This window comes from Dioscorea cayenensis, chromosome 4 (genome assembly GCF_009730915.1).
Source record: "Dioscorea cayenensis subsp. rotundata cultivar TDr96_F1 chromosome 4, TDr96_F1_v2_PseudoChromosome.rev07_lg8_w22 25.fasta, whole genome shotgun sequence".
Taxonomy (NCBI): domain Eukaryota; kingdom Viridiplantae; phylum Streptophyta; class Magnoliopsida; order Dioscoreales; family Dioscoreaceae; genus Dioscorea; species Dioscorea cayenensis.
The window spans coordinates 5,790,457-5,806,364 of NC_052474.1; the positions used below are offsets into that span (position 1 = coordinate 5,790,457).

Below are 15,908 nucleotides of genomic sequence, written 5' to 3' on the forward strand. Positions count from 1 at the left end.
ATTATAGTACAAAACAGAGAACAATTATGCAATGTATAATAACCCATAAAGTAACTTCGCCTGCATTTCCTGACCTTAAAAGGAAATAAGCACAAATTTGTTTCAGGCACTCCTTTCTGAGAAAAGGGCCCCCAAAAAAATAAAATAAAATAAAAAACACAGAAACAAAAAAGGTTCATGACAATCAGGATTTTGGCTCCATGCACAAGATTCTTTACATTGTTTATATTTGCAAGATTGGGAAAGATTCCTGTCTGCCCAGAATATCAAATGAGATACGACTTCTAGATCCATAAATAAGCATTTGCCGGAGTTTATGAAGTCAGAGTGCATCCAGATGTTGCTGGGATGAGTGATGCAATTGAAACATCTGCATTCAAGTGTAAAGAATTACAAAACCAGAAAGTAAGAAACTATGCATTCCAACCAAAAATACCGGGAAAATTGACGCAGGCAAGGCAAATCTTGTGTCAGTTTCTAAGAAAACCAAAGATGATTTAAAAAGATAGTGCAGTTGAAGCAGTTAGTCCACAATGTGTGTATATATATAATTCAAGCCAAAAAACATCTAAGTAAGAATTTCACAATGGAATTAAATCTTTTTGGGTCTCAGAGTAAAAAGGAGGAATATCCAAAAAAATATCTAAATTAAAAGGCAAAGGACTTGTAGGTTTCCAAATATTTTCTAAACGACCAACTAAACCCTTTGCAATTTTCAATCCCAATTTAGCTCCTACTTTTCAAAAAAAGTCTCATTGTTAGTCCCTGTTAATACAAACCCCAATTATATGCTTCCTTTTCTTTTATTGTTTTTGTATTCATCTTCCCTGCCAAAGATGTTGTCGGACGCGCCGGAAAGCTCTGCAGATCATGTAAACTGGCCAGCCCAAGCGAGCTCACCAGTGCTCATCCCACTGGTGCAAGTGAGCTCACCCATTGGGCCAGCTCATAGTGGAGTTAGCAGGGAAGCTTGCCTGCAGAATGCAAGCTTGAAGCTCACCTATGTGTACCCGGTAGAGCTTCCTGAAGTGCGAATTCACTGGTGAGGGTGCAGCCAGTTCACCTGGGCACATCCTCCGCTGTGGATCTCATCAGAGAAGGGGAGGAGAAAACGAAAATATATAGTTTTAAAAATATAAATTATATTATAATTATTTTAAATTAAAAAAAATGAGTTTTTTTTTTAAAAAATTCAGTAACTGTTTCGGGATTTTAAAAGGTGAATGGGAATTTTTAGGCAATCGGGAATTTGCTGAGAAAATATGGTCCTTCCCACTAAATTATATTTGGTAGCAACTATCAACTGTGATATGAGTCAACAAATCCAGTATTGTTTTCAGTCTAGTCCCAGTTTGATAACTACATGCCATAAATAACAAGCTCAAAGGTCACATTAAGATTGAACAAGTCCAACTGGAACCCAAAACAAAAAAAGGGGGACAGACAAACTAACTTTTAAAATCTAAGCCTAAAATATCAATGCAAATCTAGAAGACTGAAGACCTCAAATCACTTCTCTCACTTAACGGGTGAACTAACAGCAATATTTTATTTTTATTTTTTTTTTACTAACCTGACTGAAAGAAGTGCACATGATCTCATATGGTTTTATAATTGTACATGTAACCGCGCAACTTTCTTATATCTTCAAACGACTCCTTCAGCAGATGGTCTATATAAAAGCAGATTCCAGACCCACTGCAAATTTTCAAATGGAAGTAAGAAAACATAAAAAGTGCAAAATAGAAAACAAAATAAGATAGCGGAGGTGCAGCAAAATGTCATTTTATAGCTGAGTTTCACTAGATTAGATAGCATCAAATCTCTCTTGTTCAATCCTATAGAAAGCAACAACTCGGATCATCAAATCAATGTCCAACAGTGATCTTGAATCAATTAATAAAACTCAAAACAGTTTCTCTTCTGTCTCAACTAGAGATTGATACAGGTGCAATTCTCATTCAATAACTAGCTAAAGCACTCAGCGCCCATAGAGAATACCTTAAAGGCCCCAAAGGAAGCCAAATTACATCCCACCGGAACTTTGGCAGCCTGGAATGAGAGTGGTAAAAACACATTTTATTATGAAGGTTATAGAAGAAATATATCCACACTAAAAAATCAAAAGCACAGCAAACAATTCCTTCCATAATATTCATCCATTGCCACACAAACCAAAGTTGTTCAATGAATCAACAATCAAAATATAAAGTTTACTTGAGGATATTGAGCATATTGGTATGATCATAATCAACTTGATTTTAGCTTTCCAGCGGTAGGTGCAGATTTCTTGAGGGCCTTGCCACAAATCTAGGGCTGTGTATGCAGCTTATTCTCATGCATAATTACATTGAACAATATGATTAGAGAACTTTCAGGGTTCCCAAGTCACAGAGATATTCGTTCTTCCACTTGCATTGCATGATGTTAATTGTACAATTTGTAAGTAATAATTGAGTTATAAAGCAGGTAACATGTGCCCAAAGAAGCCAAAGAAGTGAAACATATGTATCGGTTCCTCTTGATGTTTGATGTAGGGGTGGTTTGTTTCTCTCATATCAACGGAGAAAACATTCCCTCACAAACACATTGCAAATGTCCCCACCATGCAACAAGGGTGTTTGATTCAAATATTTAATAAAAAGTATAGCATTTAATAGAAAAATGAGAACATAAGTACCTGAGCATGTAATATAACCAAAAGACAGTCAAAAATAGGCTTGCACAGCATGAAAACCAAAACCACTGCTGGTAAGAACTTGACCTATCAACAAGCCCCTTGACTGCGAACAAACAAGCGAGAACAGCAACCCAATCTGCAGGCATAACAGCCCTGTAACTACTAATTCCAGTATCAAGTGTGTTTTAACTTTCAACATATATAACTCATGCAACTAGATTTTAATACCATGATTGATGGGGGCTAAATTAATGAAAGCTAATCTAGGTTAAATCATATCATAAATTTAAAAATAGAGGAGTACGCGCAACCTAATATAAAAAAAACATCATCCAACAACAATCATTAAAAATATGTACAATGATAGATATCAAGTTATCAAGTGGCAAAGTAAAATTTACAGAGAGAGAGAGTTCATCAATAGAGAACAAACCTGCTAAGATTACAATCCACGGTTGCATCTCTTCCATGAAGTAAGCATGATAACGCTACAAATGCCACAAATCAGTATCACAAACACCATCAAAAGACCAAGATACACATCAAACGTCACTAAAATTCAACGATTGAAGTTAATCCTAGACAATACACCACAACATCACCAGAAAAAGCATTAAGCAACCTCCAGGAGGAACAGTGGTTTTATATTATCAAGAAGCAAGTTAAAACTGATCAATTATATCAACCTAAATTTTTTTTAATCTAATTCCCCATTTTTCAAACTGAAAACACAAAGCAAACAATCTGATACCAGATCCCATGGAAACAGAGCTTGGTAAAAAGCGGAGTACATCGAGAAAGCAGCATAACCAATGAGAAAAACTGCAAAAACGCCCTGCAAGAGAGAAACAAACGAGAAGCAAATCACGAAATAGATAACTCGGGAAACAAGCCTCAGCGATCAAAGAAGAGAAAGTACCCTCCAGAGACGATTTTGTTGAGCATGATTCTTCTCGAAAGAGAGGATCATATCCTCTTGCTCTGGGTACGAAGTACAAACAATCAAGGATCAAGATCGGAAAGGAGAATGAATCAAAATCGAGGGCTAGGGTTTCAGAGGAAACGGACCTTGGGTGTCCATTGGTTGGAGATCGTCGTGCGATGGGAGAGAGAAGGGATCATCGTCATCGAGCTCGCCGGGTGCACCGCGGCGGCGGAGCTTCCACCATCGCCCAGTTCGATTCATGAGCGTCTCTTGGCTTTCCTTCACAGCAACAGAGAAATGGCGCCACTCGGTTTTTCAAGGTCAATAAAAAGGAATAAGAAAATTTGCACGTATACCCTATAAATTCAGATAATTAACTACAAAAATCTCATTAAAACCATATTATTTTCATTGTACAACATCAACATTTTAACTTAAAATTCTTTATATATATATATATACTAAAAAAAATTAATATTTAACTTAATTATATTCATTACATTTAAATAAAAATTAATCTTGTTAAAAATAATTTAAGAATTTAAGTAAAATTCTATTTTTATTATTATAAAATCAATATTTATATAATTTATAATATATTTTAATGGTGTATGTAAGGTAAAGAAGTATGTATTACAAACAAATATAATTTCAATATATATATATATAACATTTAGTTTTATTAAAGGTTATACACATAATGAGCCAAAATTTCAGGGAATCCAAGCAAAAAAACCACTGTTTATTTCACTTAGCTACTGGTTGCTAACAAGTTCAACTTATTGCAAAAGGAAATTCAGGGTCACAGCCAAGCAAGTCTTAACAGGCAAACAAAATTATCAAGACTAGCAGCAATGACTTCAAGAAAATCCATTATCATGAGCTGATGAAACATTAATTCAGTAATGCAACTCAATAAATATCAGCTCATGAAGTTTCCTACATAATCTATTGATCCTCTGGGAAAATTCTCTGCTACAAAAAGATCTCAAGTAGCCCGAAAATAGAGAGTTCTGAAAAATATTCGGCCTACTCCTGTATCTCACCCTCTTCAAGTAAATCATCATAAACAATGGGAACTCGTATTCTATCCAGAGCCGAAATGCGTCCATTGGAGGGCTTAGATGCTTCGGGTTTATCTTGTGCCTTCAGTTTGGGCTCAGAACCATTCAATACTTCTCCTGCACCATCCATGGGAGCCTGTGTCCTGCACTCTGAAATGCCTTCTTCCTTATCTTCGACCTTTTGCGCATGCTTTGGTTGCCTGAATTGCTTCTGCAGAAGATTAAAAGTTTAACCAGAGTGGATAAAACAAAATCAATAACGTAAAAGGTATGAACAGGCAGCAATCAATAAACCATGTTTCATATGCACCTCAAACTCTTTTCCCTTTGCCATTATCTCTTTGTACACCTTTGGTTCACGTGTTTTCAGAATATTCCATAAAATTCCACCACCCATTCGAAAGCGCTTGCCATCAGCAGTTTTCTGACCACCACACCGCTGAACTGCTTCTACCTGCAATGGAAAAACTAGAAAGGTCAGCATTTACTGCTACTATTTTCTGCTGGAATTTAAGGTTTACAATTCCTTTTCCTATTTATATTATATATATATATACATAAAGGCTATAGAAAATAGTATAAGAATCATGCACTTGAAGAAAAAAATTCTTGGCATTGCTCCTCACAAAGATATAACAGGAACTTTGATCCCAAATATCACCTAAACCATTGAACAATTGCCATGCCAACTCACTTGTCATAGAAAATCAGAGCCATTATTCCCTCAAGGTCAGCATTTTTAAAATGACTTGAACAAATAACAAACTAGATAATAAAGAGTACTAGCAAAATGAGATAATCACGCATTCAAGAGACTTTACTTGAAACTGCAACAATAAGTTTCCTTCCTGTTAATGGAAGGCCATAATTATCTATCTCAGCTATGCGCTAATAATATGCTAAGCACTGATCAATCACAATAATGGTCTACATTCAGATTATTTCTACATTCAAAGTTGTTATAAATAGCAGGCTACATTATGTCAACCTCAAGCAATTCTAACATTGATAGGCTGAGGCTTCAACAAATGATGATTTATCAATAGCACAACAACTTCCCATGTGTAAAGAATTTTTTGTAGGACACACAAACTAAAATCACATGCTAGAAAAGTGACATGTGAAAAACAAAAATGTCCACCGCCGAAGTGCAAATAAAATCTGGTCTTCAACATTTCATCAATAAAATGTTATGAACAATTATTTGATCAATAAAACAAGAAACTGGATCAACGGTAGGATATCTTTATTAATGTATATACATATAATCCTACATATGAGGATGGATGATCCAAACATATACTCCCATATCAATTTGTCTTGGTCAAAAAATGTGTGATACCAATACTCATCCATGTCAATTTCGCTTGATTATAAAATGTGTGATACCAACAGTCATCCATGTCAGTTTCTATTGATAATAAAATGTGTTATGCCACCCACTCATCCATGTCAAAAAGAAGCAACCACACCCATGTCAAACTAATTACTAATGATGCAATCATTTATCCCTACCAATGAAAATAACTGAGAAATGCATACGCTCATAAGTTTCACACAATGCTTTAGTAATACCAAACTTGTTATTGAGCAACAGAAACAACCATATCCACATCAAATTAATCATCTATCCATACACATGAAAGTAAACAACAAACCCAACATAAGTTTCAATTAAAAGAGTACTTTACACGATAGAAAACTATAAAGGTTTGCAATTTGTGCAAAGTCAAAGAAACTACCTCTTTGACAAGCTCACTGACAGCTGATACACCCAAACATCCGACAGCATTCCAAATCAAGTATGATTTCTTCTCCTTCAAACGCCTACATGTATCAATAACAAACCTACAAAATCCCAAAATCATCCATATAAAAGATCAGATCAAAGAAAAGGACAATTAGTTCAAAAACCCGAATTTCCCAAAGATTTTATCCAAATTTCTTCTCATTTCTCACCAAAAACAAGATAAATGTTAGTTTATAAAAAAAAACTAGGGTTTCCAATCATAAGAACAAAAAATAAAAACATGAAAATCAACCAAACATCTGAAACACAAATACCGATTGATGTCGGTGATGTTAGGAGCCAAACCGCTATTCCTCCGCTTCTTGTTCTTCTTCTTGTTCGCCCTCCGCCTCTGGCTCTTCCCACCGATTCCAGCCCCAGAGACATCCTTATCGCTACCATCGCCGCCATAAGAGGGCAATTGAGGGGTGACGGCTTCAAGAGGCGCAGCGTCAACCATCTCTGTATCATTATCATCACCATAATCATCTAGGGTTTCTCCAGCGTCACCATCGTCTTCGAAGATGGCATCCAAAACGCTCTCGGATTCCGCCATCGATGAAGAGAAGCAGCTCAGTGAGGGCTCGTTCTTCTCAATCAAAAGAGAGGGCCTTTTAACTGCCTCACTGCGCACGTGCAGAACACGTGGGAGTGGAAAACTTATATAAAACCCCTGGAAAAAAGTTTTTCTCGGTAAAAAAAAAAATCACTCTGATGTGAAGATAATTTTTTCTTTTTCTTTTTTTTTAATGAAATTTGATGAACTGAATTATTAGACTGTCAGTATTAATTAAATATCTATCATAATTGATATTAGCATTAATTTGATTAATAAAAAATAAATTGAAAATCATTTGTTTTAGTAGTATTAATGAAATTAAGTTTATAAGCACTTAGATAATTTTTGTATAAGAATATTGTAGACGTACTTGTTTTAAATTACATGTTTTCCATTTAAAATGCTCCAATTAAAGTACAATATATATATATATATATTCGTTAAAAAAAATAGTAACAATGATTCATACAATTTAACATTAAATTCAAACAAATAATCAGATGAAACATGTTTTATATGAATCCAAAAGATTATCCATTTTTTTAATAAAAATAAATAAATTACTGTTTTATTGAGGCATCATTAACTGTATTTGATAAAAAAATTGGAAGAAGATAAAAAAATAGTAACAAAATAGAAAAAGCCAAAACAAATTAAGCATGAGAGGAGGCCACACAATCCACTAAAAATAAAAAAAAAAATATTAAAATGTAAACAAAACATTAATTTACAAAATACTAGTAGCACATAGAAAACAATCGCTATGAAAGAATTATCCAGAGATGGACAACCTCCTGGGTGGGCTCCTGGGTGGTGATGGCGGCGGCGCTCGCGGCGGCTCTCTTGCAAAACCTTCGAAGATGGTGGCTAGGAACGTCTCCCATTCCAATCTCCCCTCCGGTGGTGGTGGCGGTGGTGTTCGACCAGGTTTGTCTTACTCACAGGGCGCTCTCTCTCCTGTTGCGGAGGAGCGTTCCGCTCCCCCTCGATCCTCCAACAACCTTCGTCCTCAGCACACCCAAGAGTGGGTGGTGGTCAGCAGAGGAGGTAAGCGCCTCTCTTCGAGCCATGGCCTTGGTCGTAGCTCGTCCGGTAGTTCCTCATCTACGTGCATGTCCGCCTGGTCCCGGGACCTCGCCCCTAATGTCTGACAGCGCACGCTCACACGAATCCCCTTCCCAACCTTGCTCGCGGTGTTTTCGAGTGGGGCACCGAGCGGATGAATGCCGTCACTTGATCATCTGTCTTCGCTGCTCTCGGGCTGGTCATACTGCTTCGTCGTGCCAAGTGCCTTCTCGCTCGAAGACTGGTGAGGGTTCACGACGGGGTAGCCTACCCTCTGCTCAGAACCGTTGTGATTCCTCTTCACGCAGTGGTAGTGGCCATGCCTTCCTTGGTGCTGGCAACTCCTCCCCGCCCCGTCGTCAGGTGACCCCTCCCCTTGAGGCCGTGGCCCTGCCCTTTTCGAGGCCTTCGAGACCCAGCCGGAGGGTGTCTATCTCCATCCCGCTCTCTCTGGACATCATCCGTGCGAAGCAAGAGCTCAGTTATGTAGTGGTTGCCTTCTTCATCTCTGGATTCATTTCCGCCGATAAGCTGCTTGAACTTCTCGCCGTGAAGCTGGGCGTGGAATCCATTGGCTCTACCTCTGGTTTCTGCGGGGACTCCTTGCTTCTTATGTGCTCCGGGGAGGAGTTGGCCAAGAAGGTAACCAAACTCTCTGATTTCAGATGCTCCTCCGCCTTGGGCCTTTGCACCGTTCGCTTTCGAAGATGGTCTCCTGAACTAGGCTCCTCCGGCAGAGCTATTGGGAGAACAGATTGGGTCCACATCTGGAACATGCCGCTCCACTGTTGGGGCTGGAACGCTGTCTTCGACATGCTGAAATCTTTTGGCGAAGTAGTGACGATGCGTCGTCATGTGGAGGAGCCTTCGTCGGCGCTGAGTGCTCTGGTGCGACTGCGCCCCTCGGTGGAGCTTCCTTTAACGATTGAACTCAGCGTCGGCATGCGCCGTTTTCTTATCCTCCTCACCGATCGCCGCTCGCCGGTGCCTCGCTTCGACCCCCAGACGGACAGGTTCTCTCTTCCGGACCTTGCTTCGGGTCACCAACATGCTGTTGATCCTATCCCGGCAAACCACAAGGGTAAACAAAAGCTAGTAGCTGAAGAAGGCCGGAAACGTGCCTCTAAGCCTTCCGATGTTGTCGCGGATGCTGGTGGGAGCTCCAGTCACCGTCCGGTCGCCCATGAGGGGGGGTTCTCCAAAAGACCGTTGGTCTTACCCCGCCCACCATGTCGCCCGGCGGACCGTCATCGCTAGCTCGTGAGCGACCGGTGGACCGCCCACCCCCCCATGAACGGCGTCCGTACGACGCTGTCGAATGCGCAGTGGCTCTCGGGAAGCGTTCCTCAGTCGAGTGGACTAGCGAGAAATCCCTCGACGTGGTTCTCGGGAGCTGCTCCTCGGACGTGTCGAAGGGAGAGAAATCTCGCGATCCATGCATCCTCAGATCTCGAGGCATGCTGTTGGCGTCTGATCGCGAGGCTCCACGTGACGCGTTGCCATCTTGTGCCGATCCGACGGTTGTTGTTGCTCCCATCTCGTGCACCCCATCCCAAGGCATTATGACGGTTGATGTGGAGGTTTTGCCCATTGCAGCTCTATCCCGAGGCAGCTGTGAGGCCAATCTGGGTCCGGTTATTCCTCATCAGCCCATGGGCCTTGATCAAGGCTTTTGTCCAGGCCCGGAGAATGAGTTATTTAAATCTCAATCTCTGGGCCTTCATGTGAGCCCAAGTAACATTGAGTTCTCCAAATCTCAATCCTTGGGTACTATTGCTGGGCCTGGATCCACCTTGGGCCATGAGGAAACCTTGCATTCACTTTCCCCTTCTATGGGCCAAGCAGAGTCTGATTCATGGACCTCGATCCCTAGTGATCCGGTAACCGAGATGTCTTGTGAGGGCGGTCTCGCTGAGAAACTCCCAGGGTCTTTTAGGAACCCCGAGCAGCACCCGGCTGGGATCCATATCCCACCAAGGTTCACTTGGCATTATATGCTGGGCATTTGGTCCATCGTCCCTAAGGAGAACACCCTTCTCCTCGATTCCTTCCTCCCGGAACCCTCTTATTCCCTGGCCGATGGTGGGGAAGGTGATGAAGAGCCGTTGGATGACGATCTTGCGGTTGAGACAGACGACCCTAACCTCAACCACCTTGCTCTTGTCCCTTTCGAGCCCCCAGCCCAGTCCCATGAGGCAGAGGGTGACCCTGATCTGCTGAGTGTTGAGGATCCGATCCAGGAGATGCTGCCTCAGATGGCTTCTCTTCCCTAGGCACAATGCAGGAGTCACAGACAGAAAAAACCCTCCTCCCGCTGGAATGAGGATACAGGCTTCTTGCAGCAACCTCCCCGCTCTACCAAGAAGAAGTCTTCAGGGGCCTCGCCTGATGGTACGCCTACTGACTTTCTGTCTATTAATTCTTGGAGTGACGCTCAATTAATTTAGTATTGCTTAGCATGTGGCATTAAATTTCTTGGTTCTGACAATCATAGGACTGCATGCTTAGACTTTATTAGGAATCTAGAGACCTCTAGGACTGGCCAGTCAAAGGCACAGCCGGGCCCGTCTTCTGGGTCCCGATAGGTTTGTGTTTCCTTATGAATTTTATTTCCTGGAACGTCAGGGGCTTAGGTGGGCCGTCTAAAAAACACCTAGTTAGGGACTTTCTTGATCAGTTTAAACCTAGCATCGTTTGCTTCCAAGAGACTAAACTTGCGGTTGTGGATCGCTCCACTTGGAAAGCTATTGCTGGAGGCTCTCTGGATTGTTTTTGCGCTTCTGCTGCTTGTGGCTCCTCTGGGGGTATGATTATTGGTTGGAATGATACCCTTTTTAAGGGTAGTCTCGTCCACACAGGCAACTTCTGCTTGACGGTGGAATTCCTCTCTGTCCTTGATCGCTCTCGATGGTATTGTACCACTGTTTACGGACCAAATGCCCGCAACTTGAAGTCAGACTTTTGGTCGGAAATCAGGAGCTGTAAGCCGCCACCGGGAATCCCCTGGATTCTCTGTGGTGACTTTAATGCAATTTTTTCTGAGTTGGACAAGAGCTCAGGGAACGTGTGTTGGGATGACATTCGTAATGGCCAGAACCTCATTCGGGATTTAAACCTCGTGGAGACTCAACTCAGGGGTCGTCGGTTCACTTGGACCAACAACCAGCAGACTCCTATATGTGTCTGCCTTGATAGGTTCTTGATCTCTCCCGACTGGCTCTGTCGTTTCCCTAGGGTTCATTAATTCGGTCTCCCTAGATTTGGGTCGGACCACGTCCCCATTCGTCTCGAGCTTGGCCTTCATGTGTTTAAGCCTTTCTTCTTTAAATTTGAAAAATCGTGGTGTCTGACCGATGACTTTCATGATCGGATTAAGGGTTGGTGGGAAGAGCAGCATTTTGAGGGGTGCGGGGCTTTTGTCATGTCCAAAAAGCTGATTGGTCTTAAGAAGCGTCTCAAGCTTTGGGCTAAGCACACTTTCGGCTCCATTCGGGATCGTAAAAGAGACCTCCGGCATTCCTTGGACAGTTTGGATGTCGCCCGGGAATCCAGACCGCTAACGGCTGATGAGTTAGGGAAAGTGGAGTCGATTTCGCACGAGCTTTCTCTTACCCTTAAACAAGAAGAAATATACTGGAAGCAAAGATCTCGGGTCAAGTGGCTCCGGGAAGGTGATGATAATACTAAATTCTTTCACGCGGTCGCGAACGGTCGCCGTAACCGCAACCTCATTGCTGAAGTGGCTTTGGATGATCGTGTTTTCAAGGGGGCAAAAGACATTAGGCAGGCGTTCACAACCTTTTTTCGCGCTCAATTCGGTGCTAAACGTGATTCCCGTTTGCATTTCGACTGGAATGTTCTGCTCGCTAATAAACCAAGGGTTGACCTCACTTGCCTGGAGTCCCCTTTTTCCATTGAGGAGATTGCTGTGGCCACTAAGGACTTAGGGGCGGACAAGGCTCCAGGCCCGGACGGTTTCCCTATCCTGTTCTTTCAAAAGTTTTGGAACATTATCGAACAGGATTTGGTTAAATTGTGTAACGACTTCTCTAATCACTCTGCCAATTTGGAAAAAATCAACTGGGCAAATATCGTTCTTATTCCTAAAATTGATGACCCTGCGTCGGTCTCTGACTACCGCCCTATTAGCTTGATCAACGCCCCCCTTAAGATTATCTCCAAGATCCTTGCCACCAGACTCTCTAAGGTCATCGACCAGTTAGTGGATCACTCACAATCTGCTTTTATTAAGGGCAGGTCCATCATGGACAATGTGGTGGCAGCTGAGGAAATCATCTTTAGCCTTCAAAAAAGGAATCTTGATGGGCACATCGTGAAAGTGGACTTTGCTAAAGCCTTCGACATGGTTGACTGGGATTTCCTCCTGGAGCTTTTGGAGGCACGGGGTTTTGGCCCGCGATGGAGGCGTTGGATTGTCAATCTTCTGTTCACATCCAAAGCCTCTATCCTTGTTAATGGGTCTCCTGAAGGCTATGTCAGATACGAGCGTGGTTTGCGTCAGGGGGACCCCCTGTCACCGCTGCTCTTTGTTCTGGTGGCTGATGTGCTCAGCTCTATGTTTAACCATGCTCTTACTTCACGCATTCTTTATGGGGTCCCGCTTGGCAGTTTTGGAAATGTTTGCCACCTGCAATACGCAGATGACCTCATTATTTTATCGGCAGGAGGGACAGACGACCTTAGGATTATTAAGTTGATCCTTTTTATCTTTGAACTCTGGTTTGGCGATTAACCTCCACAAATCTTGCTTGTTCTCTACCGGCTTTGGATCCCTGCCCAACCAATCTGCCCTGGACACTCTTAATTGTGATGCCAGCGCCCTCCCGATCACCTACCTGGGTGTCCCGATTGCTGGTAGAAGGCCACGTAGACAGGACTGGGAGGTTCTCATCCTCAAAGTCAAGAAAAGGCTCACCTCTTGGAAGGCTAATTACCTTTCCATGGGTGGCAGGCTCACCCTCATCAATTCCGTCTTGACGGCAGTACCCACTTATTGGATGTCGATCTTTCGTCTCCCCAAGTGGGTGGTTCATCGTATTGACGGCCTGAGAAGAGATTTTCTATGGAAGGGCCCTGATCTGGATAGGCCTAAATGTCGTCTGGTCAACTGGCTTAGGTTGTGTCTCCCAAGGGATCAAGGGGGCTGGGAGATCATCAACCTTGTCGAGTTCAATAGTGCTCTCCTTGGAAAATGGTGGTGGAAAGTTGTAAAGGTTGACTCCTGGTGCGGTTTGGCGCCCATCCTGTACAACTATTTCCACCATCAACCGAGATGGAACCTCTGGGTATCCCATCATCGCTGGTGGTCTTTCTTTTGGCAAGGCATTCTCCCTTCGTTGGAAGCTTTCAGAGCCTGCCTTCACTCCCATGTCAGGAATGGTCTGACCACGCTCTTTTGGCTAGATAATTGGTACGATGGGTGTGCCCCTAAATTCCGATGGGCTGAAGCTTTCCACTCGACTACCTCCCCTTTGTGACTGTTCGGGAGATGCTTTGGGACCTCCCTTCTGGTGCTCTGGGAGACGATCCCCTATTGGCGGAACTTAGCAGCACCTTCCACTTTGTGTCTGAAGATCTCCCTGATCTCAAAGTCTGGAAGCTCACTACTGATGGCTCGTTCACTGTCAAGTCTTTCTATAATTTCCTTATCGGCGTGGGATCGAGATGCGTGGTCACCCCCGAGGATCTTCAAACACTTCGTTCCTCGGAAAATTGCCACTTTTGCTTGGCTGGTTTGGGATAGGAAGATCCTCACGCTTGACACTCTTTCTGCCCGTGGCTGCAACAAGCTGCCCACTGCAACTTGTCTCCTCTGCTGCTCGGATACTGAGTCGATTGATCATCTGTTTTTTAGGTGCCCTATGGCGAGGGATATCTGGGACCGCCTTGCACGCCTTTTCTCTTTCCCACGTATTCCCTCTTCCTGCGCAGACCTTTGGGGTGCTTGGCTCCGCGAGCTCAGCCCTCGGCTCACTTTGTCATGTTCTTTGATTGCTAGGGTGTTCTTGTGGCAAATTTGGCTTGCTAGAAATAACTGTATTTTCAACTCTGTTTTTATTTCGTTGCATGCTCTATTTATGAAAATTTGTCATATGCACATCTCTTGGATTCCAGTGGTCCCTGCTAGGGAATTGCACAGGCTTGAGGAGTCTATTGCTGCGGTCCGGCGCTGCATCCAGTTCTCAGGCCCCCCTCGCGAGGAGTTGGCGCCCGATAGGCACGAGGAGCTCTCCGGCTAGTGTCCCTTTGTGGCCCCGAGTCTTGGTGGAGTCCCTCCCTCCTCCCTTCTGTGTCTCGGGGTGTTTTTTCTGTCCATGTTGGACTTTTTTGTTTTGTCTGTCTGGGTCCGTTTGTTTCCACTGCTAGTGGATGGTCTGTTTGCCTTTTTTATCTTGTACTTGTTCTCTTCGTTTAATGCATTTGTGGTTTATCCACTTTATCAAAAAGAATTATCCACTCTAAATAGCATTCTAGAGAACGAGAAAGAATAACTTCTTAACTGTCCAAAGTTGTGGTAATTTCACCATTCTAGAGAACGAGAGAGAATAACTTTTTAACCAGTCCAAAGTTATGGTAATAATTTCACAGTGTTTAAAGGTCAAACCAGAAGGAAATTGATACAATGCTTGATGATCATAATAACAGAATTTTCCAAGTATATATAATGTTTATGATCACATATATTAATATATATAGCCCTCTCTCCAAGTATAATTATCACAAAACTTTTACAAGCATCAAATTTCTTTGCATACATTGGCTGCATAACGAACAACTTGTTTAGCCCATATCTTGATCCAATCTTTCATCCTCTCAGGGTCTAAATCTTTAAGCGTTTCAGACTCTATCTTGAGCTCAACGTGTGAAAAACTACGGTTAAAACAAGCTCGTTTCACCCTCTCATTGCCGGAGTTGTCACCGTCCAAATTCCGACGAGCAAGAGGCTTCTCAGAGGACATTAACCTTCCTTCCTCTCTTTGTGCAATAAGTGCTTGAAAATATTGAGTTCATATATATATATATATTACATATTAGTTGACTTTGAGATGTTTGTAATTTGAAAGATTCTTGTACAGAGTCAGTCTACTACACGCATATGTATATTTATTTATTTATTTATTTATTTTTTAGAAGTTAGTCTTGGAGTTCAAGTTATTTGTTGGGAAGTTTGATTCATTCCCAAGGACAGTTGTATATGATGGTCTTTGTTTACATATAAACAAAAGTGCTTAAGCAATAGTATATATATATATATGTGTGTGTGTGTGTGTAATACTAACACAAAGTTTTCGTTTTTCTCACACACGTGTGCGTGTAAGATATTTATAAAATCAAATTTTCACAAAAATATCATGAACTCTCATTTAGGAAAATGCATTTCTTATTAAACAATGGCATTAACACCCTCCTAATTTCTAAACTAAATTAAAAAAAGAGTTTTGTAATTTAAAAAAATATATTTCATACTGCATAATTTTTAATGTTATAAATAAAAAGAAAAAAAAAGAGTTTCAAAACATGACAAAAAGAAAAAAAAAGAAAAAAGAGCAAGTATAGCAATATGCACTTTTACAGAATTAATACATTAGAATTCAAACTCTCACCAACTTTCCGCATCCCAAAGGATTTAGGATTAGTACAACTAATTGCTCAAATAAAATGGTTTTGAAAACCCAAGGTTAGAGTTGTTAATCACCCGAACAAAGTGACTATAGCGACTGCTTTATAATTTATGCCATGAAAACTTTTCATTAATCTTAAGCAATTAATGATAACAATAATAAACAAATGCTATTAGAGAATTG

The 15,908-nt window shown here is 41.8% G+C and overlaps 2 protein-coding genes across 2 annotated transcripts; both read right to left on the minus strand.

Moving 5' to 3' along the window:
• Positions 1 to 46: 46 nt before the first annotated feature.
• On the minus strand, positions 47 to 3,916 carry LOC120258190. Its single transcript, XM_039265548.1, has 8 exons — positions 3,749 to 3,916; positions 3,600 to 3,661; positions 3,432 to 3,515; positions 3,114 to 3,168; positions 2,681 to 2,816; positions 2,002 to 2,052; positions 1,574 to 1,698; positions 47 to 370 (listed from the first exon to the last, which is right to left on the minus strand). The coding sequence occupies exons 1-7, from the start codon at positions 3,864 to 3,866 to the stop codon at positions 1,599 to 1,601; spliced, it is 606 nt and encodes a 201-aa protein (XP_039121482.1). The 5' UTR covers positions 3,867 to 3,916; the 3' UTR covers positions 47 to 370; positions 1,574 to 1,598.
• A 390-nt stretch (positions 3,917 to 4,306) lies between these two features.
• Positions 4,307 to 7,056, minus strand: LOC120258189. Its single transcript, XM_039265547.1, has 4 exons — positions 6,734 to 7,056; positions 6,412 to 6,517; positions 4,980 to 5,123; positions 4,307 to 4,880 (listed from the first exon to the last, which is right to left on the minus strand). Exons 1-4 carry the CDS (start codon positions 7,012 to 7,014, stop codon positions 4,635 to 4,637), a joined length of 777 nt encoding a protein of 258 aa, XP_039121481.1. The 5' UTR covers positions 7,015 to 7,056; the 3' UTR covers positions 4,307 to 4,634.
• Between the last annotated feature and the right edge of the window lie 8,852 nt (positions 7,057 to 15,908).